We start from the raw sequence: 26,825 nt of genomic DNA on the forward strand, positions 1-26,825 counted from the left end.
AGTCAGACCATCCCACTTGTTGTTCAAAACTTTTATTGTCAGCAATAACAACAGGAAATCAGTTCTGCTGGCTTGTTTCAGGTGCGTTCTGGTTGGCCTGTACCTAGTGGGAGCACGGCAGCTGGCCCTGCAGGTTACGTTAGCCTAGGGCAACAGGCCAGGCTGGAGGCAGAGCGCAAGCTCCGTAGGTTTGCTCCCAATTCCCTCTTAGGGGGGTCAGTGTGAATGGCCAGTGTGGTGATCTGGGGGGTGACCTGGGGAGTGCACACCATTCACCGAAGCAGAAAGCACATTTCTATCCGCTTATAAATAGACTAAAAAACACACACACAACAAACAGTCTCCTCCGAGCAGACGAAGGCGGGAGTCTTGCACACTTCACACCACTCAGCCGACTTCCAGCCATTGTCCCAACACCCCTGACTCTCCCACCAGCCCCTCCGAGCCCATTCCCTCACCAGGGCCATAGTGTGCTGTATGGCACAGACAAGGGACCTGCGCTCCCTCCTCCCACACAGGGTAGGGCCATGGATTCAGACCCTAGCATTTATTTTCAGGGCCCATGTCACAGGGACCCTCCCATGGTCCTGGATGCAGCGCACTGTGAAGTTCAGTGTTACTGGGGGTGCAGGCTGGGGTACATGTGCACCCACAGCAGCACCCTCAGCTCCCAGGCCAAACTCAGCACCCCAGCAAACACATTTGGGATCACACGGATTGACCTCTCCTTGCAGCACAGTGCGGAGAAGCAGCTGTTTAGGCAGCCCCGAGAGTCCACTAAGTTGCTTCCAGCAGTTGGGAATGGACATGCAGCCTACATACCAGGGGCTGGCATCACACATGTACACTCCAGCTGTTCCCAGAGTCCAAGCTCCCAATTCTGCCACCTGCTGCAGAGAACAAGGCGGGCGGGTGGGATTCAGGGCCAAGGAGGCACTAGCCCTAAGCAACACAGCAGAGCGCACGGATGCCAGAAATGGGATGCCCATGCTCATCAGCAGCAGGCCAGCGTGGTCACCTACAGCAGGACTGAAAGGAATATAGGCCATATTGCCTCGTAACCCACCAGTAGCTAGAAAGCTGCGCCCGGGCTCTGCCCATTGCTCCAGACAAGGACACGAGCAGGAGAGCAACTACATGGTGTGTGCACAGAGCTCGCAGACTGAGGGCACAATGGAGCCCAAAGCATTCTCCCTGGGCTTGAAGAGAACACCTGCTTAAGCAATGACTCCCACACTTAACACAACCGTTTCTGAGGTGCAAGACTGCCGTCCTACACAGCCAGTGGGCCATCTGTTCCTGATTGGCCTCTCCAGAATGCCAGCAGCCACTGGGCAGACCCAGCTGGAGGGCTGGCAGGCCATGGGACCATTTCCTCAAGGCTGGGCGACTCATGGGAGGGACACAAAGGGGGGCACCAGCTAAAGGGGGCACGTGATCTCCCCACGTGACATCCCCCCCACGTGACTCTTCCCTGCCCCCACCCCATCCCATGTTACCGGGGGGTTGGGGGGCCAGCTCTGTCCTCCTGCTTGCGACTGGAACCGCAGCGGTGAAAGGAGCTGCTGTTAGATATGGATGATCTGGAACTGAGCTTGTCCCAGCCTGCAGCGCAGCAGGAGCCTGCACTGGCTGCACATCATCCAGGGCTTGCCGACGGGCTCGCTTGGAGAGGGCTACCATGACTGTGATGCCAAGTGCATACCAGTCATGTCCAGGAAGCCTCCATCCCATGGCTGGCAGGGGGCTGAGGGCCTGAGGGATAAGGAACCCCATGGGAGAGCTCAGGAGAGTCAGGCACATTGGGAGCAACCAGAGACACTTTCTACTTCTGTTTTTAACATCAAAGCTTATATTATATTATAAAATCCAGAGGGCGGGACCGCCCCGCCCAAAATACAAACAGCAGGGAGCACAGCTCTGTGGCCAGCCAGGCTCAGGGCTGCTCCAGCGCACGGCTTGGCCGTCCTGGAGCTAAGCTACTTCTACAGAGGGGAGCTGAGGAAAGAGGGAATAGTGAGAGTGGCCTGTGTCGGGCGGGCGGGCAGGAGGGAGGCAGCGAGCTCCTTAGGGCTGGTCCTTTGCTTCGGGGTCTTTATCGTAGATGTAACTTCCAACAGCTCCAGTGTTCACTCCTGCAACAGAGAAAGAGCCACACATAAGGGCAGGGCCAGGACAGCCAGGCAGGGTGCTGAGCGCAGATACCTCCCCTTAGTCTGGGGGTTGCGAAGAGCCCCAGCCAATACGGCCGTGGAGGCCGGGGACAAATGGATGGGGAAGGTCAGAAAAGGGAAGGAGGGTAAGTGGAAGGCCAAGAGCCTGGACATCCCTGCCTGGGATCCAGTAGTGCAAGCAGCCTGCCCTCCTACATTAGGAAACCACGCCCCATCGCCGCGCCACAGGCTGGAAGTGTAGGGAACCCAAGGGGGGAGCAGATAGTCAGGAAGGGCCAATGGAAAAGTGGGGGCTGAACAGTAGGTGAAACATTTGCATAAGGGCCCTCACCAAGGAACCAGAGGATCCTTGCCCAGCTGAGCCCCGTGCACCCCTGGCCCCTAGAGGGAGCTAGGGGACTGTGCTCAATCTGTGTTCTGCTGGCTGGGTTCCAAAACACAGCAAGCCTCGGGTTTCATCCGCGGGCCCCACAACACTTCCCCGTCCTGGGCAAAGGCTGTAGCGCAGTTAGCAAAGGGCTGCCCTCCCTCCTGGAGCCTCTGGGTGTACTGGATGTGCCGGGGCACCCTGACGTACCCCCCTGGGCTATCTGCTCCGGGGCCCTACAAACCGATACACGGCACGGTCAGCCAGGGGGATGGGAGAATATCCTGCAGAGGCAACGTGCCCAGTGACAGGTGCCCCATGGCCCCCTCCCTCTCCCTACACTCCCACCCACCCCTCTCCTTAGGGATTCATTAAGAAAAACCCATTCCTCCACCCTCCATTCTGGCCTCTGGACACTTCCTGCCCTTCCTCCAGCAGCTCCGGTTCTGTGCAGCACACTCACCCTTTGGTCCAAAGAGGATCCCGTAGCAGGGCTTGTGGCAGTATGGCTGCTCGTCGTGCTGTGAGGGGGCAAAGCAAGACACACGTCAGTGCCACCCAACCCAAGAGATGCAGAAGAACATGATGCAGATGGCCACTCACCCATGCCCTTCCCCGGGGCACAGCCCTGCCACAGCAGCGCATTGTGGGGGGGCTCCCCAGCATCCCTCCCCAACTGCATGGGGCTCCTGGAGAGACATCATTTAATTTGCATTGCCCTGAAGCTCCCCATGGGACTGGTTTGCTACTACAAGCATGACCCCCCCCGACAGCTCCGCCAATGCCCCCAGGCCTGGGCTGCTGTCTCCCTGCTAGTGCAGCACTCGCTCTGCCCGCCTGCCTCTGGAACCCACCCTCCATGGCACAGACAGTCCCTCACGCCTGGAGCACAGAGCACACACTCCATCTCACTGATGTCCTGCATCGGTTGGATCCACAGAGCCTTTGTGCTGCGAGTGGTCCAGCAGCGCTGAGCAATGGGAACCTCCCCCACATGTCCGCGTTCGCCTTCCAGCAGCCAGGGCTGCCCCCAGCCAACAGCCCCAGCTTTCCATTTAAATCCAGTCTGTCCTCTGGTGGGCACGCCTGAGATCGCTGGAGTACGCGATGGCAGGAGAGGTGCTCAGCTTACAAATGTGGGGAGTGCTCCCCAGCCCCGGGATGAGATTACGGGGTGCAGCTATTCCCGTGAGACCATCCCCAGGGGAGGGGGGGGGGATCAGAATGTTATGGGGCTCTGCCCTGCCCCTGCTGCAGCCGCTGCCACATGGCCATGCAGGTCGTGAGCATTGTCTACCCACTGCACACAGGTGTCTGTCCAACACAGGCCATGCCCTTTGTGCAGCCCTCCCCTCCAGTGCTGCAGGGCCAGAAATGTTGCCTGACTCCAGCACCCTCCCAGGAGAGAGGCCAAGGCCTTGGACCTGTCAGAGCAGGAGCAGTCAGGGGTGGAAGGGCCTGCAGCGGTGGCTGGAGTCTGGATGCAGGCAGTGATTGGAGTCTGAAGTTCCCCATCTTCTCCAGCAACAATGGGGAGGCAGAGGTAAAAGCCTTCCGGCCACCAGAGGCACAGGACTGCTCCTAGTAGCCCTGCACTCCACTCTCACCACACCTAGCGCATGGGAGACGCCACGACAGATCAACTCTGGGGGAACAGACCCGCTACAGTACAGCTTTTATCCCTTTACACCGCACAAGCCCAGGCCTGGCTGTTGGCATACAGGATTCTGGCTACTGGCCTGGGTCTGCCACCTGGAGTCCCCAAACCACCAGACAATTAGCCAGCCAGAGTGCGCTCAGATGACTAACTCTGTCTCGGGGGTCCATGGCCACTGTGGTCCCTGGTGATCCCCAGGCGCGGGCAGTGAGCACCAAGGACCGGGAAGAGGTCACAGGTGGAAAAGCCACTGGCCAAGCTGGGAGAGAAGCAGGAGGCTGTGCCCAGCTGAGCAGCAGGTGTGTGAAGTGAGGTGGGAGGGTCAGATGGGATGCTAGCCAGGGGTGCAAGGACTCTGCTCCAGAGCTGAGGCCAGCTCCCGCAACATATCCCTTCCTCTTGTATGGGTGATCATCTTTATCATGTGGGTCACACCAGGTCTCCAAGGATCACGGCTGTGTGCAGCCCAACTCCAGACACTGCCCCCTGGGGGACGGGCCATCACTGCTGCAAAGGCAGCAATCGGGAGAGGGGCAGGGGAATGAAATATCCAGTCCTGAGGTCTAACCCCATCCCTCGCTAGCTTGAACATGCACATGCACCAGTGTGAGTCTCCTGCGCAGGTGTGAGGCGAGGGAGGTGGTTGCAGCGAAAGTCTGCACCAGAGCACACATGAGGCAAACAGATCACAGCATGTGCTCAGTCCTTACCTCCGCGTGGCCGCCAGGGGTCAGAGTCTTGCCGCAGCGCTCGCAGCGCAGGCAGGGGCGGTGCCAGTCCTTCCCCAGTGAAGTCACCTTCTCAGCTAGAGCAGAGACAAGAAGGGACATATTCCAGTGGGAGCTCTTCATTCCCTGCCTTGGCGTGAATATGTCTGAGCCGGGGCTTCCACAGCATGAGCTCGCCCCCTGGCAGCAACCCGCACAGCTACAGGCAGGCTGAGACCACCCCGATGGGGCGCCCAAGGGATTGTGGGAAATCTTGCAGATGTCCCAGTTGGCCACACTAGGGGAGCATTCACCTGAGAACTGCCCCTTCTTAGCCATGGGGCAAGAGAGCCTCAGTGCTCTCACACAGCTCTCACAGCTGACAGGCTCCTACCCCCTAGCCCTGCTGCCCAAAGAGCCCGTGTCTGGGTCAAGCCAAGAGCACAGGCGCCAACCTTTTTTGGTGCCAGTCGGTGCTCGCGCCCCCCTGGCCCCACCGCCGCCCCAACTCCACCCCTGCCCCAAACTCCCCGCCCCTCCCTGCCCCTATTGAACCCCTCCCTAAATCCCTGCCCCGGCCCTGCCTCCTCCCTCAAGGGCACCGTGTTCCCCCTCCTCCCCCGTCCCTCCCAGGCTTGCTGTGCGAAACAGCTGTTTCGTGGCACAAGTGCTGGGAGGAAGGGGGGAGAAGCAGGACCCAACGGCGCGCTCAGGGGAGGAGGCGGAGACAAGTTGGGGCGGGGAGCTGCCGGTGGCTGCAGAGCACCCACCAATTTTTCCCCATGGATGCTCCAGCCCCAGAGCACCCACGGAGTCGGCGCCTATGGCCAAGAGGGAAATCTGCTGGCAGTAGTGTGACAGCTAGGCCAGACTGCTCTTGAACCAGGCCTCCAGTGGAGAGGGTCCGCACAACACCCTCTCCATGGGCAGGCTCTTGGAGAGCTGACGTGTTGCCAGCATCCCATGAAACCTTTGCAAAGAACAGCTTAGGCCTTTATTGAAGGGTCTTTTCCTTCTTCCTTGAGGGAGTCAGCTGCACCCATACCCTGACATGCTGCTGAGCGTGTTACTGAGACTTAATGAAAGCTGTCTCCTACCCAACCACAGCAGCAGCAAAGGGGTAAAATCAGCCTCCCCCGGTACTCTATTCAGCCCTCGGAGGTAACAGCTTCAGCGCCTCCCGGGGACCATGTAAATACTTACCTAGGTAACAAAAGAGCCAAATTCCCTGTTAGCAGAATGTCACTGACTTCAGAGAATGTGGCCCAAACCTTTGTAACATCAGTGGAAGTCATGAGATGGCACTGTTACAAACAGCCTTACAAATTCTGCGTGGGTGACTGCATGAGCACATGTGTTGGAGACATGCCTATTGTTAATTGTGGTGCAATTCCATTTAGAAGGTAAACATGTTACAGTCTGTACAGTCTGTTCCTCTACCTAGAGCGTTGCATTGATTTAGCTAAAAATGTGATTTTAAACCAATTTAGACTCACCTACACTTAGCCTCCCAGATACCTCCTCCCCAAAGACCCCACAACCCCCTCCACTGAAGCAGTCACATCCTCCAGGCCCCTCATATCAGCAGCTGAAATCCTCCTGCAGAGGAAGGACTGCCTTATGGTTAAGGCTCCCAAGTCTCAGTCCAGTGACCTGGGTTCCACTGCTGGAATGCGACCTTGGGCAGGTCACATAACCTCTCTGGGCCTCAGCTTCTCAGCAGTAAAACAGGGCTAATAATTCTTTGTCGGCCATTTCCACCAAGTCTAAGTGCTGTGGGGCAAGGCCTCTCTCTTCCTATGTGTACGTGCAGCACCTAGCCCTGACCTCTGTTAGGAACGTCTCACAGTACAAACAAGTGACCCTGGGGCATAAGCAGGGAACACTAAGGGAGCTGGCCTGCCCCGGTCCTTACCAAAGTAGACTTTTTTGCCGCAGCGCGGGCACATGTTGGGCTCCCCGGTGAAGGTGGTGACACTGGAGGCTGAAAGACAGGAGAAGAGTTTCTTTAGCATCCTAAAGAAATCAGCTGCGTGGACCCCCCACACACCCCAGTGCTACTGCACCACCCATGGGCCCTCTCTCCAGCTACATTCAGAGCTCACCATCTCCAGCTGGCAATCAACAATGAACCGTGCCTTTAAAAGGGGACTTTCATTCGCTGCAGAATCAACAGGCTAAAGCTACCATTAAAGATCAGAGCCAGGCCAGATCTACGCTATAAATGTACACTGGTGTAACTACGTCGCTCAGGGTTGTGAAAAATCCACACCCCAGGAGCGCTGCAATTATACCAATCTAACACCTGGTGTAGACAGTGCTAGGTCGACTGCAGAGCTTCTCCTGTTGACAGAGCTATCGCCTCTCACGGAGGTGGATTAACTACGCTGATGGGAGACGTGCTCCCATTGGTGTAGTAGCATCTTCGCTGCAGCGTTTTAAGTGTAGATCTGTCCCCAGTCTCTTAAATGAGTATAGGGCCTGCATTAAACAGTGCCCTTCCTTCTGCCTTGCATCCTCCACCAGACGAAATCACAGCCCATTGGCGCATGTCATTATTTGCTTTTGAAGGTGGGGTGGGGGAGGTAGCTCATTGGTGACTGACGGCTCTGTTGCAAATAGTATACAGTCATGGTCATTTCTGTTAAGCAGATTAGGTTGGATGGAACATGAACATGGAGAGAACACTCTCAGGGCTAACAAGGGGGGGTTGCAGCATGGGAGACGCACAGCTAGGGATGCTGGGGAGAGACACAGCCAGGGCACGTGCGAGGGGAGAAAGGCCTAGGGCTGGTGAAAGATGTGGAGGGGCAGATGCACAACAAGGGTGGAGGGTGAGAAAATACAGGCAGGAACTCCTCACAATGCTCTTTAATCCCCGAGGGTACATCTTCACTGCAGTTAGACCGAGCGAGAGAAGCCACTCTGGGAAACAACGTTCAAGCGACACACAGCATCAGGTTAGCAGCCGATGAGCTGCACTAATGCAAGCAGCAGCCCATACCCCCAAGGGGCCAGCCACTTAAGAGTTCAAGCCCCACTACACTCAGGTTAAGGGTTTGTGCACGTGGATGAAGCTTGAGTTACGGTGCAGTGAAGACATAGCCCTTCAAGGGCACCTGGGAGAATTCTGCGGGAGCAAACCCAGTGACGCACTTTAGCTTTCAGAGCTGGCAGGCAGGCCAAGGGTGGGTGAATGCACGCTGGGGATATTCACTGGCAACAGCCAGGCTACCCCCATGCAACAACTTTGTCCCATTTGCTTTATAAGCATCTCAGCAGCAGCCAGAGCAGACGAGCTCTCAGCAGGTCTATGAGCCAGCTCACTCTAAGGGGTTTCACTCTGAACTGATTTGATGCCAGTCTGGACCTGGACAAGCTGATATAGTTCTGACAGTCCTGCTGTTACTATCCTATAGTGCCTTCTGAGCTACCCCAGAACACACTGCTTCTGGGAGCTTTGCCAGGAACTGTGGGGTAGGTACCCAAAGGGCACCGCATCGGAAACAGCTTCCAACAGGGCTAGCACGGACACAGGGCAATCCTGCAAGGGCTCTTTCAGCAGCTCAGCAAGGCCACCGAGGACACACATGCTCCATGGGCTCAAACCTGCTCAACCCCCTACTATAGCACTGACCCAGCTAGGGTGACCAGACATCCTGATATTTGCTTGTTTGTCCCGCATCCCGACCAATGTTAGGTCGGGACACTGGACAAACAAGCAAAGGCTCCGGAGCCCGGAGGGGTTCGCGCCCCCCCCGCCCCGCCCCGACTCCACTCCCTCCTTCCCCCATTGGCTCCCTCCCCAAATCCCCGCCTCTTCCCCAAGCTCACCATTCCTCCTTCCTCCACAAGCGCTGGAGACACAGGGGGAGCGCGGGGCCGGGGTGAGTGAGAGTCCGGCCTGGCGCCGAGCGCAGGCAGGACTCAGTCAGGCGGTACCTGGAGGGGGAGTAGGGGGGCGGCCCATGGGGCCAGGCGGCGGTGGCTGTTCTCCCCACCTGGGCAGCGGGACTTGGGAGCAGCCACTGCTGCAGCTCCTACTGTCGCGGCCGAAGGAAGCGGCCATGGCGCTCGGCAGCTGCGGCTCTGGCGCCCGGGCCCAAACTCCCCTAGCCCGGGCCTGTTGTGGGGACCCAGCAGCGCGCACATTGCGTGCACCCAGCCCCTGGCCAGTCGCATCTGGGCTGGCTGCCCAGCTGGTGCAATCCTGCAGCGGCCCTGGGGCAGAGGCATCGGCAGCCCAGCCCCATTCGTTTCCCTGAGGGACCCAAGCAGAACGGGGGGTGCTGGGGCCTGCTGCCCCCAATCCGGGGCTGCCCGCAGGATTGTACCAGCTGGGCAGCAGCCCAGGCGCAACTGGCCAGGGGCTGGGCGCAGCGTGCGCGCTGCTGGGTCCCAGCAGCAGGCCCGGACTCAGGGAGTTTGGGCCCGGGCGCCAGAGTCGCAGCCGCTGAGCGCCATGGCCGCTTCCTCCGGCCGTGGCAGTAGGAGCTGCAGCAGCGGCTGCTCCCGAGTCCCGCTGCCCAGGTGGGGAGAACAGCCGCCGCCTGGCCCTGCGGGCCGCCCCCCTACTCCTCCTCCAGGTACCGCCCAACTGAGTCCTGCCTGTGCTCGGGGCCAGGCCGGACTCTCACTCACCCTGGCCCCATGCTCCCCTGCGTCTCCAGGGCCTCCCTCCAGCGCTTGCGGAGGAAGGGGGTGTGTGTGTTTTTTTGCTCCGCCCCCCGCGTCCCGATATTTGACCTGGGTCATCTGGTCACCCTAGACCCAGTCTTTGGGGGTCGGGTCAGCGGGGACATATGGGCTAGTCTCTGGAAAGACCACCACCACAATCAGACCCACCGTTCCATCATCCAGGCCATGGTGTGGACCCACATCTACCTGAATGCAGGCTGTAGCAATTCCTATCTGGAGTGACACGGTCCTTTTGGAGAGTCCCACAGTGACATGTGCACTGTGTGCTATGGACGCCCCCTAGTGGTCATTCCAATAAGTACATGCAAAGCAGAGGGAGCACCCAGAATCGCATCAGTGCCCTCATTCCACTCACAGCTGAGCTTCGCTGCCATTGCATTAAGTCCATGCAGCAGCTAGTGGCACCAAGTGCAGGTCTGAACAAGGGCCATGAAGTCTTAGCTACTGCCCCCACCCAGCCCTCCCTTGCCTCATCTGTCCCCCTTGCTGGAGTTCCCCGGTCAGCTGGCAGGGTTCTCACAGCAGAGCGCAGAGCCATGCTGGCTTTCCAGCCTCTTGCCCCCTTCGGCACTCACCTCTGCTGGGCCCCTTCGGTGGGCCACTGACTTTCTTCTCTTCTACCTTCGAAACATGCTCAATGGGCCCCAGAGCCGGCTGCTCTTCCATCTGAGGCTTCTCATAGATATAGGAGCCAGCTCCACCAATATTCACACCTGCAACGGGAGCATCAGTGTTTGAGGCTGTTGGATCCAAGACGCCCTGTGGGCTTTCCTCCTCTCCCAGGGCACAGGGCCATTACGAAAAGCAAGCCTTGGCCAGCCTGCACTCCCAGCTCCAGCTGGAGCCGCCGGTCTCTCCAGCACTCCTGTTCTGCTGGCCCAGAGACACGTCCTCTCACTGCACCTTCCCCAAGATGTACAGCTGGGAAAGGGCCATGTCTGCAGCACACTACAAATGGCCTCCTGGCCCCTCTCCCATCCATGAGCAGGAGTTAGTCACCACCACAGCTCTGCCCCATGTGGCGCTCTCCTGGGACTAGTTTACCTCCTGGGAGGCGATGCTGTCTGAGCGACCAGCCCTTCCTGTGGTTTGCAGGGGAGCTGTCGTGACTTCTCCCCTGAAACATCTAACCTCCAGCTCTGTGAAGAGCAAGTTCCTCTGAACTCACTGCTGATCTGGAGCCGCTCAGTGTGGGGTTTGGGGCTGTGAAGCGCTGAGATGGTGGCTCTTTGGATTCCCCTGGAAGAATCTCTCACACAGCTTTGGCCTGTGCTGCTCTGAGTCTGGGGCAGTTGTCAGGGCTCTAAACTCTCCTGTTAAAACCTAGGATAGGACAAGTGCTCTGAATAGCTGCGTGAATCACTGCAGCCCTGAAAATGGGCAGCATTCATCTTTCTGCCTCTGGGCGTCCATTTCTCATACGAAAGGGAGGCTGGTCAGGAGGCATACGTACCTTTTGGTCCGAACAATGTTGCATAGCATGGCTTGTGGCAGAAGGGCTTCCCGTCATGCTGAGGGAGAGAGAGAAGGGGCATTAGGAATGGAGGTTAGCAGGGGCTTTCCCCCTGGCATCTCTAGTGCCAGACACCAAACCCCGGGACATATTAGCTGCCATACCAGGCATTACTGAGAGGCGGGAGCTTACATTCCTTAAGTGTCTGTAAAATATACACAAAGAGACAAAAAGGGAATGAATTTGTAGACTAACATTGAGGGAGTCCTGTTACACATAATAGTCAAACAGTTTATATAGAGAGGAAGAGCATTCTGGGAAAGGGGAGAGAACTTCACAGCAAGAGGTACTGCACTCTCTCTTATGTACAATGTTCCTCACAAAAGACCTCAGTCCTGCCCAAGAACGCCTCCCATTGCCCACCATTAGCTTCAGCTAAAGCAGGGGTGGGCAAACAGCAGCCCGCGGGCCACATCCAGCCTGCCAGTTGATTTAATCCGGCCCTCGAGCTCCTGCTGGGGAGTAGGGTCTGGGGCTTGTCCCGCTCCTGTGCTCCAGCCGAGGAGCGGGGTTGGCAGCTGCTCCACCCGTGCCTGCCTCAGCTCTGCACAGCTCCGGGAAGCAGTGGCATGTCCCCTTTCCGGCTCCTATGTTTAGAGGCAGCCAGGGGGCTCCACGCGCTGCCTCCACCCAAAGTGCCGCCCCCCGCAACCCATTGGCCGGGAACTGTGGCCAATAGGAGCTGCAGGGGCATCACCTGTGAATGGGGCAGTGCACTGAGCTGCCTGGCCATGCCTCCGTGTAGGACCCGGAGGGGGGACATGCCGCTGCTTCCTCCCACCTCCCATGTCCCAATCCACTGCCCCAGCCCTGATCCCCCTCCCACCCTCCGAACCCCTTGATCCCAGACCGGAGCACCCTTCTGCACCCCAAACCGCTCAACCCCAGCCCCACCCCCAGCCGGAGCCCTCACCCCCCTGCACTCCAGGACCTTGCCCCAGCCAGGGCCCCCTCCCACACCCTAAACTCCTCATTTCTGGCCCCACCCCAGAGTCCGCACCACCAACCAGAGCCCTCACTCCCTCCTGCACCCCAACCCCAATTTCGTGAGCATTCGTGGCCCGCCATACAGTAACTCCTCACTTAACGTTGTAGTTATGTTCCTGAAAAATGCGACTTTAAGCGAAATGATGTTAAGCAAATCCAATTTCCCCATGAGAATTAATGTAAATGAGGGGGTTAGGTTCCAGGGAAATTTTTTTCACCAGACAAAAGTGCTGTACACACACACACACACACACACAGTATAAGTTTTAAACAATTTAATACTGGTACACAGTGATGACGACTGTGAAGCTTGGTTGAGGTGGAGGAGTCAGAGGGTGGGATATTTCCTTTATTGCTAAATGATGAACTAGCAATTGGCTGAGCCCTCAAGGGTTAACTCTCTCACTCTGTAAGACAGCAGGAATGGAGGGAGGGGAGACATCACAGACAGACACACACACCGACAGACATGCACATTTCCCCTTTAAGTACACTGCCTTGTTAATTAGATCAGCTTGCTGAGACCGCAGCTGCTGCAAGCTCCCTCCGTCCTGAGCCCTGGTGTGTCCCCCCTGCTCTATGGAAGCGGGGTGGAGTGGAGTGCAGGAGCAGGGTGGAGGGGGACCCCTGACATTAGCCCCCCCTCTTCCTTTCCTCCCTCCCGCACAGCAAGCAGGAGTCTCGGGGAGCAGCTCCAAGGCAGAGGGCAGGAGCAGCACACTGCAGTGGGAGGAGGGACAGCTGCAATTGCTAGCCTGCTGGGCAGCTGCCTCACAGGGAACTTAGGGGAGCGGGGAACTGATAGGGGGAGCTAATGGGGGGCTGCTGGTCCACCCTGGTTCCAAGCCCCCACCAGCTAGCTGCAACGGGCTGCTCTTCCTGCAAACGACGTTAGATGGGAGCAGTGTACAACTTTAAATGAGCATGTTCCCTAATTGATCAGCAACGTAACACCGAAACAACTTTAACCGGGACGACTAAGTGAGGAGTTACTGTACAATTTCCATACCCAGATTTGGCCCTCAGGCCAAAAAGTTTGCCCACTCCTGATCTAGAGTAACACCAATAGCCCGCCAGCTTTCCTTTCCGATAGCCCAGCAGTTACAGCACTATCCTGGGACTCGAGACACCCAGGTTCAATTCCTGCCCTGCCCCAGACTCCCTGCATGACCTTGGGCTAGTCACTTTGTGCCTTAGTTTCCCACCTGTACAATGGGATAACAGCACTGCCCTGCCCCACCAGGCTGTTGTGAGGACAAACGCATTGAAGACTGAGGTGCTCAGATACTGTGGTGACGGATGGGACCTTGTATGGCCCTAGGTAGATTTATCAGGTTTACATCCCCTTGTCTGCGGTGACCATATGATGGTCATCACACCGGGGGACCGAACCACAGAAATCCAGAGCTGAAAGCATGAACGGCTACAGCTTGAGCTCAAGAACCAAGCCCCTGTCGCTGAGGGCTGTTACAGACTAATATCCTTGTGGATCAACACTGAGAGGGACCTATAACACAAACTCACCACTGGTAACCCATACAGATCCATAGATGGCTCGGCCCACCCCGCCCAGCCCCCCCGTGCTGGAATTGTGGAGTCCCCCTCCAGTTAATCAGAGACCCGCCACAAAGCACTAACTGAACCAAATGTAACTGGGCTGTCACTGGCACCTTGTGCCCTCCTTCAGGTACCTCGGGGCTACACGCAGCTGAATCCAAAGCCGAGCAGAGCATCCATTTCAATAACTAACACTCTAAATACACAGCCCCGGGTGTTCACTTCAGTGAATATTCTGGGGGTTTCATGTTTACATATCTCCCCAAAGAATTCAATTACACCATAAAATAACCACATGAAAGAGAGGGCACACCAGAACCCACGGGCAGTTCAGCTCAACAGGCTCTCAGAGCTGAAACTCTGCAACATGACACAAGGATCCGGTAACATACGATTTTGCTTTTTAACATACTCTGCGGGTTGGACTTCTCTTGTTTATATGCTTATTTTGGGGGATTATTTAAGGTCTTGGGAGCCAAACTGCGTCATCCTGGCAAGACTGGACCATTTATTTTAAGTGATTTCATCTACTGTGGAGTTCAGATTGTATTATTACTATAATACTTCTAGACTTGGAGATGGGGAGTTTGTATATATAAACAGAGGTCAGATTTTCAAGCTTTGGTGCTTAAAGCGAGACACCTAAATCCGTATATAGACCCCTAACTAATTGGCCTGATTATCAGCAGGCAGAATGTCCATAGCTCCAGCTCTCTGTTTTGAATTTGGTCACCCTTTGCTGTGCAGCCTGTGGAGCCGCAACATAGCTTTATTTATTGGTGCTCATCTGTCTTAATTGATTTTGGAGCATTTTAATTTCTGATTACGATTGGTCAGTTTAGTCACACAGTGGGATATTTTCAAAATGCATTTCTTTTGAAACAAACACAAAGAAAACCAATAAAAGATTCATCTGAAAATTTCAAAGGTTAAAAAAAAGTCCTGTTTGAAAACGTATGGAATGAAAACCCCTCCCCAAATCTCTGCAATTCCCAGTGATCTTGAAGGCAGAGTGGGGACAGTCCATTTAAAACAAACAAAAAAATCTCCTCAAAGTTTCTAAATAACTTTTCTGCAACATAGCAGCATGTGCAGGGGTAAGGACTGGGATAAGGTATTATCAGCCTGCATTTGAGACCATGCATAACTCACTCATGCACAATACATCCATCCCCGAATCATAACAATAAAGCCCTTAATACATGCCACTCTCCCCCTGCTGCCCTCATTCCCCCCACCTCCATGCTGCACCCCAGTCTCACTAGCAAGGCAAAGAGAGAACATCCCCAGGAGGCCATGATACCATTCCCCCCTCGGGTCCCTCTCCAGGCACGGTTGCTATGGTGCTTGCCTCATCAGAGCAGTTATCAGCTCACATTATCAAACAGGGGCTGATTGCTTAGAGGAAAAGCAGTTTTTTCTCTGGACAGAGTGATAAGGAGCGAGAGTTTTCCCCCCTTATGTCATGCCCTTATCACGAGGACTGGGCCATGTGTACTGCCATTGATTGGGGGGGTTGAAAGGGGAGGGGACAGGGGCTGGGACAGCCAGCAGGCAGGAGATAATGTTATTCCAGCTCCCGGCAGCAGTTTCCCACCAGTCAGTGGGAAGCGAGTCAAAGAAAAGAGAAAGTATCTGTGGGCTCTGGCAGCTGGGTTCTGCAAGGGCTGGGATGCTGAGCACAAACCGCTCCGCACAGAACCAAAAAGGAAGTCCACTGGCCATGTGTCTGTCTCCATGGTAAATGTGGAATGCATCCCTGGGGGCTGAATTCGCTGCCTCCCATGCAGCACACTGGAAGGCCTGGGCCCATCCAGATGGGACACTGGAGAACCAAAGCACATGCCTCTGGGGTGAGTCACCAACAGAAGCATTCTGCTCCTCCCAGGCACTGGACACTCAGCCTTCCTGGCAGGGGCAGAGGTGCAAGACACTTTGCGTGCCATGTTGCTTTGCTGGTTTAAACGCACTGAGATTTTGCACACATTTCACACCCCAAAAATTGTTCTATTTGCTGCAGCATGTCCTGAAATGGAATAATGAACAAGTCTGACTAGAAGTCAGTGCAGCACCCCAGCTCTGCCAGCACTGCTCTGCACTCCCAACACACCTGTCTTTGACCTGCAGCACCCCCTGCTGGTCCATTCTGCTCTTTACCATCCCCCCCGTACTTCACTATCCCATTTCTAGGCCCCTCTTCCCTCCCCACCCCCCACCGCTTCTCACCAACACATCTCATGCTGAACTGCATCACCCCCTGCCATTGCAGACTTGGCCCCCACTAACCGCTCTGCCAGTCATCCTCAAGCCTCAGCTACCACACCCTCTCCAGCAGTGGTGCAAGGAGCTGTGATCAACCCCACCCAGCCCCAGGTGGCAGTGCAGGCGTGGCAGCGCCAGAAATGGGCAGGGTCTGCGCTAGGGAGGGGGATGAAGAACATGTCTGTACTGGAGCATTCTTCCCTCAATCCCAGGACCAGAGACTGAGACACAGATCAAGGACTCCGCAGCCCCAAGCTTTGGACACGGTGTATATAAAAGCAAAGATTAAAGTAATATAAAAAGACATCCACAAACATCCCCTGGGCTCTCTGTACCCTAAGCGCTCCCCACCACCAACCAAATGTCATTGCTGACAGGACCTGCTCCCCCATCCTCCCATTTCAGTGCTCAGATCAAACTCCAAACAGCCAGGAACTTCCCCCAGAAACCAGGATTCCTAGGTCAGCCCGAGAGCAGGAGCGGCTGCTCTTGGGTCCTTCACTGCCTGGGGACTGTTATTCATTGGGCTCAGGCTGTCCTGCTTGAGGTCTGGCAGGGTCCTGGGTTTCTAAACAGAGGAGCAGTCAGTAAAAGAGCAAGCAAGAGCAAAAGCAAGTGAGCAAGAGGTGGGCAGGAAGGACTTGTGCCAGCACGCCATGCTTTGGGACAATGCAAGCCACGCACAGGTCCCAGCACCGCACCCCTGACAATGAAAAAGGGAAAAGCCTGAGCTAGCCCAGGATCCTCCCTGATGTTGAGGGCATCCAATGATTACACCTCAGATCACAACAGCAAAGCCCTGTCCGTCCTCCCCACGGGAGCCCCAGCCAATGACAGCCCTGTCCGTCCTCCCCACGGGAGCCCCGGCCAATGACGGCCCTGTCCGTCATCCCCACGGGAGCCCCGGGCCACAGCTGGGATCAAGAACTCTCCTCTATGGGGCCTGCCCAGACAGCCCCACCTGTTTGCTCCTCATTTCTATTCCACAGTGTTGTCAGAGCCGGGATCCCCTCGCCCCCGAGCGTAGGCAAGTGTGCCTGGGAGCCGCCTTCTCTAGCGCTGCACTGGGCGCTCCAGGCTCAGAGCTGAGTGAAAGACACTCCCGTGTCACCCATAATCACTCGCTTCCATCTTCACTCTCCTAGCTGGGCAGGACGGGCCAGTTCCCAGAGAGCATCTTTCACAGTTCAGAGCCCTTGAGGCCAGTGGCCTGTTCTGTCTGCACCTGCGGCACCTGCATTGGGGGGGGCGGGGGGAGGAGAGAGACAGAGCTTCACACCTCCTCCCCACCCTGCAGGAGCCACAGCCACCCCAGTGTTTGTCTTGACAAAAGGGGCAGAGCATTTCCATGGTGCTCAGACCTGAAGACCCACCAGGCTGCGTGGCAGCTGTCACATACCAGGTTTCAGGCTCCCATTCCCCAATGCCTGCTGCCCTGCACCATCAGGAAGAGACAGTGTTTCCCCATGGATGCTCCTCCCATCTAGGGTGACCATACGTCCCAGTTTGGCCAGGACAATCCCGTTTTAAGCCCTGTCCTGGCCATCCCGACTTTTTTGGCAAACGTGGGCATTTGTCCCATTTGCTCTTGCCGACTTGATCAAAAAGCTTTTTGTCAAAAAGTGGGGTGCGGGGGAACATGTGGGGTGGCAAGCAGCGCTTGCGCAGGGTCCAGGGAGGCAGGCCTCAGGCGGGCAGGTAGGGCTCGAGCAAGCAGCGATGCCAGCCCCGTGGGGGGGGGGGGGCTGGGAGGGGGGGGAGGGGCGGGCTTGGGGGGGGGGGGCGGGGGGAGAGGCGGCTTGGGTTAGCCCCATGCGGTGTTCCGTTTTCCTTTGGGGAAATATGATCAAATATGGTCACCCTACCCCCATCTGCAGCCTGAGGACGCAATGCCACACAGCAAAGGCCTTTGCACACATGGGACTATGCTAGCTCACTGCTGCCCGGGGGGGCCTGGAAGGCACCTGGCTGCACCCCCCCAGTCCAAGGAATATTAACTATGGAGTTATTGCACCTTCCTCTGTGGCATCTAGTGCTGGCCTCTGTCAGAGACAGGAGCCCTGGGTTGGATTGACCTCGAGTCTGACCCAGTCTGTTCCTACTGTTCCTATAGCCTGTCCCACCCCAGGGCTCGCACATGGCAGTGGGAGAGGAGAAGTGGGCCTGTGAGGCCTCAGGATGGGCCAACGCAGCTTGCCAGCTTACCATAACTGGCACTATCTTGGCTGGCCAACGAGCCATTTAGATGGCTCATCAGCTGCAGCGTACATAGCCCAGGACAGGACAGGACACCGTTTGCAGTAACACCAAGAGGGACAGCCCTGAGAGCAGAGACCAGACCAGCTTCCAGGGAAACAGATCCCCAATTTATACAAAACAGAGACAGCTGAGTGGCAGCAGTGGTGATTGTGGGACAGTTAGCTTCCTCTGAGCAGGTGTTTGGCTTGGGCTGAGTCTATTCCCATGCAGACCGCGGCTGGATTCTCAGCACGCTGGTAAAGCCCTGGCAAATTAGTCCCTGGATCAAGGACACCTGCAGCTCAGACCCCATGTGCTTTGGCCAGACTTCACTGACTGTGTAAGCCCAAGCACAAAGCTATACCTGGCCTTGGAGAGAGAAAGACCTCCCCCACTATGAGCAAGATGGCACAAACTCTCCCCTTTCCTCCCCTCCGGGTGAAGACTGGAGGACACTGGGAAAAGGAAGCCTTCCTGTTCCAGGCATGCCGTCTCTGCCATTGCCTTGGGCTGAGGCAGCAGTTTGTCATTCATGGAAGCAGCTAAAGCCCCCGCCTTCCATTTTTATTGTGACACTGGCTTCAGCTGGATTTAGCAGACACATTTGAGAAGGCTGCTTTCTGCTAAGCTCTGCAAGATCCCCATCAGGGACTCCCCAGGCTTCCGTGTGCACCTCTGGACACAGACACGGCACACTCTGTTCCCAGCAGCTCCCCCCACACCAGCTTTCCAGGATGGGAATACAGGCCAAGAGGAACCACTTTCCGACACAGGCTCTGCTACTCGAGTAGCAGAGCATGGAAATCAGACAGATCTTATAACAGCTACAAACAGGTAAAGTGTCATGTGAATTCAGTCTTAATACAAAACAGAATACCATAAATCTGTCTCCAAGACATAGAACAGCTTGACATAGACCCACGCGCCACTGTTCTCACATCTGCCTGCAGTAGTTGCCACTGCAGCATAAGGACTGTAATGACAGCAGATGCTGAAGCACAGAGGCGGAAGCAATAATCACAGTACAGCTCTGTTGGCCTGGGTTCTGTTAGAAACACAAGGAAGAAGCCAATGAGCCAAACCCACTGAGACAGAAATGGGATTGTCAGCTGTCGGGGAGGGGCTCGCAGGTTGCGAGAAGGGAAAACTGAGCAGAAAGACACAAGCTTTGCAACAAACCACTGGTCCTTTTCCCTAGTACAAGCTCATGGCAAGACAGAGAGGTTAACCAGCACCATCCCGAACTCAGAGACTTCTCTTAGATAGTTCTTCATTGCGGAGCATCTCTGTGCTGCTCGGTTAACGAACAAACGGGACCAGCTGGGAAAGCATTCGAGCAGAGCAGTGGGAGCAAGGGTGATCCTGACAACAAACAGCTCCCAGTGGCAGAGCTCAGCCTAGTCTGTTACCCAGAGGTTCAGCTCCTCAAGGGCAGAAGGCTACGCTAGAGCTACAAAGATCCAGTGTCTAGCACCAGTTATGTGCACTGCATGGTGGATTTTCAAACATGCCTCAGTGACTTGCTATAGGGCTCATGCTGCTAAGTCACTTCTGAAGATCCTTCCATACACCCGCATCTCCCATGACAAGCAGGGGCAAGATCAAGCAAACCTCGCCTAAAAATGAGGAGGCGGCTTTGGGTCCATGAGCAGGACATAATGCAGCAGAAAAGGCCTGGCAGAACCACTGAGCCACACATGAGTTCCTTACCCTAACCAGCTGCTGCCTCCAACAGAAATCACACAGCACACTCTAAAAGGGCACTAGGACTACAGGAGCTTAAGGGAACACCAGGCTCATGTTCAGGGGGCTGGCTGAGAGCAGACCACTGCAAAGGCTTGTGTGTGATAAACTTCAGTGTGCTTTATATTAGCAAATCAGAGAGCAGAGTAAGCATTCAGCTATCTCCCTGGGTCACCTTTATTGCCCTGAACAGAGGAACGGACTTCTGAGAAGCTAACAGAGGCTCAATCCTACTCCCACTGCAATCACTGGGAGTTTGGCTGTTTACTCTGTGGAAGCAGCACCAAAGGACATACCAAGGGTCCACAGCTACAGGCTAAGGCTGTCCTACACAGATGCATTGCACAGATGGGCAGTTTTTTATTCCAGTTGTCTTGTTAAATGTGTAACTTATTACTATTTAAATTCTTAAATACATACCAGAGATACACAGGAAGTGAAAGTGGCCCAGCCAATGTTACCATGACAACCTTTATTCTTTTAATTGCCTGCTTTTTGGCAATTTCAAAAAAAAAAAAAAGAGAGAGAGAGAGAGAGAGAAAGGAAAACTGGTTTTAATTTCCCTTTTGTTTTTGCTTTTTAAAAAAGACCCAAACAGAAATTGCCTCTGCTTAGTAGCTTCAGTTCAGATGGGATTGTCTGTGCTCTTAGAGCTTGTTTAGTTTTAAGTCCCCCCTCAATCTTAGGAAAGATGCCAAGCCTCAGGACAATGTGTGACGAGCTTCAACTCTTCACTGTTTAAGTTATCTGCAGGAGAAATACCTAGTGGTCAGGCTAAAGGAAACCAGATTTCAGGGGTTTCAATTTGTATAGGGAGGTGCTGACAGCCATTGAACCAAACTGTAAACCACTTTAAGCCAAGGAGTGCAGCAGCATCCCCAGAACCCCTAGTTCCAGCACCTATGCCAGATTTATCACACTGTTATAGCAACTGCAATGGCTGACTGAACTATGCTCCCGTTTCCCAACGGAGTTCTCCTTTCGGCTGAGATCAAGCATGGGAAGGAGGGGAAAACGGAGGTTACAACAGAAATGGTTCTGTTCTGCAACTTTAACTGGAGTGTTTGCTACCATATCAGCAGCATCAGGGTCCAGAAGCCTCACAACAGAGCCCACTTTTACCAGACATCCAGCCCAGTTTCCAGAACCAAGAGATTCAGACAAGCAGTACAAAACCACCAAGCCTTCTGGGGAGTGCCAGCTCTGCAGCTACCCAGTACAAGTTTACACAGAGGCTGTATGTCCTTAGAGGGGAGAATCTGCAGCGTGGCATATAGAAACACGTCTGCTCCTCTAGGGCCTCCAGTCGACCCCTCCCCATTATGTCATGCCTTTGGGTAACCACCCACTCAAAGCCCCATTTAGACCTTCATCCCCCAACAGCCCTCAGAACCCTATTCCATAAATTCCCCTGCTCACTGAGGTTCCTAAAGGGCTTCTGAAGGGAGTGGAGTCCAAGTGAGAGTTAAACAAGACCATCCTAGCACCGCGCAAGGTTGTTTCCCAAAGTTCAGTAGGGCCTCGGTTCTTATGTTTCTCCAAATATTTACATTTGAAAATGAATTCAAATTTTTTTATCCATTAATAGCAGTATGGAGAACGCGAGTTGGAAAGCCCTGCATTTCCAACTCCTGCCTCGCCTGCACCCATCTCCGAGAGCTTGGGTAACCCACTCCTTTTCATTTTAACTGGGTGGGGACTCTGCAGACAGGGTTTTCTTTCTATTGCTTTATCATGGCTGGGTGGAGTGCTTTGGAAAGGCTGCGTTTGAACCTGCCTAGCTCAGAGCCAGCACTGCTTGTCTTGGATTTGCCCACGGCATCTTCCCAAAGGCTGATTTGAGTTTGGTGATTGTGCTATCTTCCATTCCCCCCCCCCCGCCCCCATCACCTCTCTCACCTTGCACACAGGGCAGAACTGGCAACATTTAGCCTAGTGAAAACACCTGGGGTGATGACTCAGATAGCACTAGGAGCACCCTGTGCGATGGAAAAGTAAAGGGCTACAAGACCTTCCCGCTTTCCCAAACGTCCCAAGATCCAGGACCCTCTGAATTAGCAGAGCACAGCAAGGCCTTTACACTCAACTCAATGGCATTTCTCCATCTGTCTGCAACATGATAACTTTTGAAAATCTCATCCGGGCTGTTCCAAAATTTCAGGGAATGTTTGAGGTATCAATGGGCAGAATCCTACTCATTTTGGTGAAAATCATAAAACCAGAAGAACCTGTTTTCCACCAACCTAACTTATGATTCTACAGGTTGAGATACAGGGGCGAGGCAGTGATCTCCAGGTCAGGGCATCAGAGAGCCATCTCCGCCCGCAGCACCACACGGGCACTTTGTGGGCCTGGTTTGAGTGAAGATCAGGCTGCTACAAGCCCCTCACTCCCTACCCCCCCCCACCACAAACCAGGTGTCCAAGCTAGGCAGTGCACCCACAGGGGGGCAGGGAGGGGGAGGAGGTGGCTGAGAGTCCAGCTCTGCCTACATAATCAATGAAGCACGCAACCCTCTAGTATATTATTACAGCTCATTCTTGGCTCCTGGGATGAAACCCAGTTATTGGGGTAATAGCCCCACCCTGGCAGGCTTCCTAGACATCCCAACAGAAGCAACAGCATCTTGTGACTCTCCATCATCTCAACCTTGAGACGCGCTCACATGCCGCTGGGACGTTTCCCCCCCTGAAACCAGGGTGGGCCAAATGCATAACTGATGCTCTAATGTTGCTCTTACCTCAGCATGGCCCCCGGGGGTCAGGGTCTTGTTGCAGCGCTCGCACTTCAAACAGAACTTGTGCCAGTCCTTGCCTAAAGAGGTCACTTTCTCGGCTGCATGAAAGACAAGAGAAAAAGCAGGGTGAGCCAGCTTGGCTGGAGAGAGAAGGCAAAAAGCGAACACCTGCAGAACAGGGCCCGGCAGCCTCACTCCGAGCTAGAGGACCAGGATTCAGGTATGGTGGAGTCTGCATCTAATAGCAATTACTGCTCTTAGCAAACATTACTAAACATACTAACTTTGTCTGCAGCACGAATTAATCACCTTGCTTCTCTTCTCTCTTGTAATATGACCTATTAGGGAAGCCTCACCTATCAGGGAAAGTTAAAGGATAAGACTGTGGAGGAAAAATTCATTGTCTGACTTTCACTCCAAAAGACCCCACAGCTCTCTACCAACTAGACAGAGGCACAGGAATCACTTGGCTCACTAACGAAATGCAGCCACCTCCAAGGTGGAAGGACAGCAGTGGTTAAACTGCTCAGAGTGACACTGTCATAACTATAAAGGGAAGGGTAACAGCTCTCCTGTGTACAGTACAATAAAATCCCTCCTGGCCAGAGACTCCAAAATCCTTTTCCCTGTAAAGGGTTAAGAAGCTCAGGTAACCTGGCTGACACCTGACCCAAAGGACCAATAAGGGGACAAGATACTTTCAAATCTTGGGGAGGGGGGGAAGGCTTTTGTTTGTGCTCTTTGTTTTGGGGGTTGTTCGCTCTTGGGACTGAGAGGGACCAGCCATCAATCCAGGTTCTCCAAATCTTTCTGAACAAGTCTCTCATATTTCAAACTTGTAAGTAAACAGCAGGGCAAGGCGCGTTAGTTTATCTTTGTTTTCTCAACTTGTAAATGTACCTTTTACTAGGGTGTTTACCTCTGTTTGCTGTAACTTTGAACCTAAGGCTAGAGGGGGGTCCTCTGGGCTCTTTAAGTTTGATTACCCTGTAAAGTTATTTTCCATCCTGATTTTACAGAGATGATTTTTACCTTTTTCTTTAATTAAAAGCCTTCTTTTTAAGAACCTGATTGATTTTCCTTGTTTTTAGATCCAAGGGGGTTGGATCTAGATCCACCAGGAGTTGGTGGAAGGGAGGAGGGGGGGGATGGTTAATTTCTCCTTGTGTTAAGATCCAAGGGGTTTGGATCTGTATTCACCGGGGAATTGGTGAAGAGTATCTCAAGGCTACCCAGGGAAGGGAATTAGCATCGAGAGTGGTGGCAGCGGACCAGATCTAAGCTGGTAGTTAAGCTTAGAAGTTTTCATGCAGACCCCCACATCTGTACCCTAAAGTTCAGAGTGGGGAAGCAGCCTTGACAGACACTTCCCCATACCATAAGGTGAGGAAGTGCAGAAGAATCCCGTTTGATGGAAAACTGCATGGGCAAATTTAGGTCAGCAGCATTGTTATTCTGCAAGTATAAATGGTGCTTTACAAAAAACACAAAAACAAAAGCTCTGCCAGATGAAGTCTACACTAAGCAGACTACAGTTCCCTGGAGATAGATTTTAGCCAAGACTCTGGAGTCAACGGCTGATCAGGGCCAGCTCCAGGCACCAGCGAAGGAAGCAGGTGCCTGGGGCAGCCAACAGAAAGGGACGGCACTCCGTCCATTATTGGGGCAGCACGTCCGGGTCTTTGGCGGCAATTCAGCGGCAGGTCCTTCACTCCCTCTCTTCCTCTTCGGTGGCAGCTCAATCAGGTTTTTCTTTCTTTCTTTTTTTTTCTTCGCCACTTGTGGCGGCAAAAAAGCTGGAGCCAGCCCTGAGGCTGACTCTTGTGAAAATAACCACAAATGGTCAAGACTTTGATTTTAAGCCTCATCTGTCAGCCTACCCTTCCTGCATCACAGAGCCCCCAGCACCATGGTACGTCCTGGTGAAAGGAGCATCTCCTTACTGAACTGCTGACTCCCGATGCATTTCAGTGTGGCTCAGTGCTCCACCACAACACTGAGCAGACCTGACCATGACATAAGGTGAGAATTTGTCCCTTTTCCTTCCATCGGCCCAATTCCCAGAGGGACATTCTCTCTGGTGAGAGCCTGACATGCATAACTGACAGAGACCAGTGGACAGAGACCACGACCAAAGCCCTTTTGAGACAGCTGGAGTGGGGAGGGTCCGAGGGCATTGCCAGAGGGCACTGCCAGCCGCCCCACCTGCCTCACCAGTGCCCCCCTCCTGCCTCACCATTGCCCCCCACCCCCACCCCCCGCAGCACTGCCAGACTGCAGGGAGCTCAGGATCTCCTTGTACACAGGGTAGGTTTGCGGATCAGTCCTTACTGCCTGCTAGTACCAGTGGATTTTTAAGATGTCTTCAGGAATGCAGCATCCTGGGAGCCTCCAACAGTTCCAGATTTTTAAGAGAGTTCAGCACCCTGTGTTAAAATCGGGTGTCCCAGCAGGAGCTGCTGCGGGCAGAGCACTGCTAAAGGTCTGGCCCTTCTTTAGTTGCTTAAACAGAGCTGGGCTCTTTGGAAAAAACTGGCCCCATCTATGGGAGGGGGTCCCTTGGGAATCTGGGCCTTGGTGACTATTCTAACCATGTCATAATCTCACTGGCAGGAAAATACAGGCTGAACATCAGGGATGTTCCCTTTTATTTGTCGCTTCTCTTTATACCACCCTAAAGAACATGCTGCTAGTCAAACGTTTGTAGACTGTTAGCACTTCTGCTCCAACTCAGCCCCTTCAGTCATCTCTCAGGCCAGGGGTCCCCAACACGGTGCCTGTGGGCACCATGACGCCCACTGGGGCATCTAAGTGTGCCCGCGTACTGGCCGGTGGACGAGCATCCGCTGAAATGCCACCGACAAGCAGCGTCATCCAGAGGCGTCGCCGCCTATATGCCGCCGATTTTCGGCGGCGACACCTCTGGATGACGCTGCTCGTCGGCAGCATTTTGGCGGTGACGCCTATTGACGTTGCTGCTTGTTGGCGACATTTCGGCGGTTGCTGGTCTGCCGCCACAGTCCTCCGTGGCTCGTCGACTGGGGCCCACCAGACAAAAAAGGTTGGGGACCACTGTCTTAAGTTTTGTCTACACTATACAGCTTTTAGCAACACAGCCATGTCACTAATAAGGGTATGTCTACACTGCGAAGTCATTGACAAAACTTTTGTCTTTCATGGGTACTTTAAACATCCCAGCCCCCACGCAAAAGACAAAAGTTTTGCGGACACAAGTAGCAGTGTGAATGCAGCTTTGTTGGCAGGAGCCCTCTTTTGTTTTGTCATTCAACTGGCAGTGTAGACAAAGCCTTAGCCAAGCTACACACTTTTAGCTCTTTTAGTCTCTCCCCTATCAATCCATCCCTAAAGGCCCTGGGTTGTCAGCATTCTTGGAGAAGCAGCTCAGAAAGGAACACAGTCACCTAGGTGTGGTCACATCAGAGCCATATATAGTATGGGACTATTAATCCCACACTTTGGAAAGCATCTGTGTATTCAGCCTAAAAAAAAAAAAAAAAAAGTCACATTTGCTTGTGCAGTGCAGTCACATTACAAGTTCATCTCTCTGACCTTATGTCGGTCTCTCTATCGCTGCTCCCCAGACTTCTCCCACCTATTGAATAGGAATGGTTTTGATTGTTTATCCCAGATGCATTAGCTTAACCGGGCCAAGTGAAATCTCATTTTGTGTTTCCTGCCCATATATCTAGTATCTCTCCTCTCCCATTCAGCACATTAAACAAAGATGTTATGTGAGACCAGATCCAGCAGCAACACTGATCCTATCTAGGGTTTGCAAGGTCACCCTTTGCTGTGCCTTCCACAAAGATTAAACATTACAAACTCTCTCCCCCCAGCCCTGCTGGCTAGAATGAGCAGAGCTTGCTAGAATTTTTCATTATCTGAAGCGAGGATGCTTCTGTGCCTCCGGGAATCATGAGGGGAAAGCCACGCAGAAGAGATAGGTTCTGCATTTAGTTTGCATGTGGCAAGAGTGCTGGTCTCTTATGTTGAAAGGCAGCAAGTTCAAGAGTCTGAGTCCAGGTTCTGGGAAAGTTCTGTGTCTTGTGGAAACAGGGCTCCTCTTGCTTGTTGACTACTTTTTCCCCCAAGGGAGCAAGCTGTTGTGCGAGGTCATCACCGCATGGAAGAGAAGGAATTCATAGATCCCAAGGCCAGAAGGGA

The 26,825-nt window shown here is 54.2% G+C and overlaps 1 protein-coding gene across 2 annotated transcripts in view; it reads right to left on the reverse strand.

The window, feature by feature from the left end:
* Nucleotides 1-16: 16 nt before the first annotated feature.
* The window catches only part of CRIP2 (cysteine rich protein 2), a 72,102-nt gene continuing 45,293 nt past the window's right edge, over nt 17-26,825 (reverse strand). The window contains exons 1-8 of one of the 2 annotated variants that reach the window (XM_034778531.1): nt 26,063-26,085; nt 22,644-22,738; nt 11,057-11,114; nt 10,179-10,316; nt 6,821-6,889; nt 4,909-5,003; nt 3,005-3,062; nt 17-2,135 (exon numbers count right to left, since the gene is read on the reverse strand). In XM_034778531.1, the coding sequence (XP_034634422.1) occupies nt 2,068-2,135; nt 3,005-3,062; nt 4,909-5,003; nt 6,821-6,889; nt 10,179-10,269 (381 nt within the window). In that variant the 5' untranslated portion in view covers nt 10,270-10,316; nt 11,057-11,114; nt 22,644-22,738; nt 26,063-26,085 and the 3' untranslated portion in view covers nt 17-2,067. Of the gene's footprint in view, nt 2,136-3,004; nt 3,063-4,908; nt 5,004-6,820; nt 6,890-10,178; nt 10,317-11,056; nt 11,115-22,643; nt 22,739-26,062; nt 26,086-26,825 lie in introns of those variants that run through there. The other variant, XM_034778530.1, reaches the window with a different exon arrangement.

Source organism: Trachemys scripta, chromosome 8 (genome assembly GCF_013100865.1).
Source record: "Trachemys scripta elegans isolate TJP31775 chromosome 8, CAS_Tse_1.0, whole genome shotgun sequence".
Classification (NCBI taxonomy): Eukaryota; Metazoa; Chordata; order Testudines; family Emydidae; genus Trachemys; species Trachemys scripta.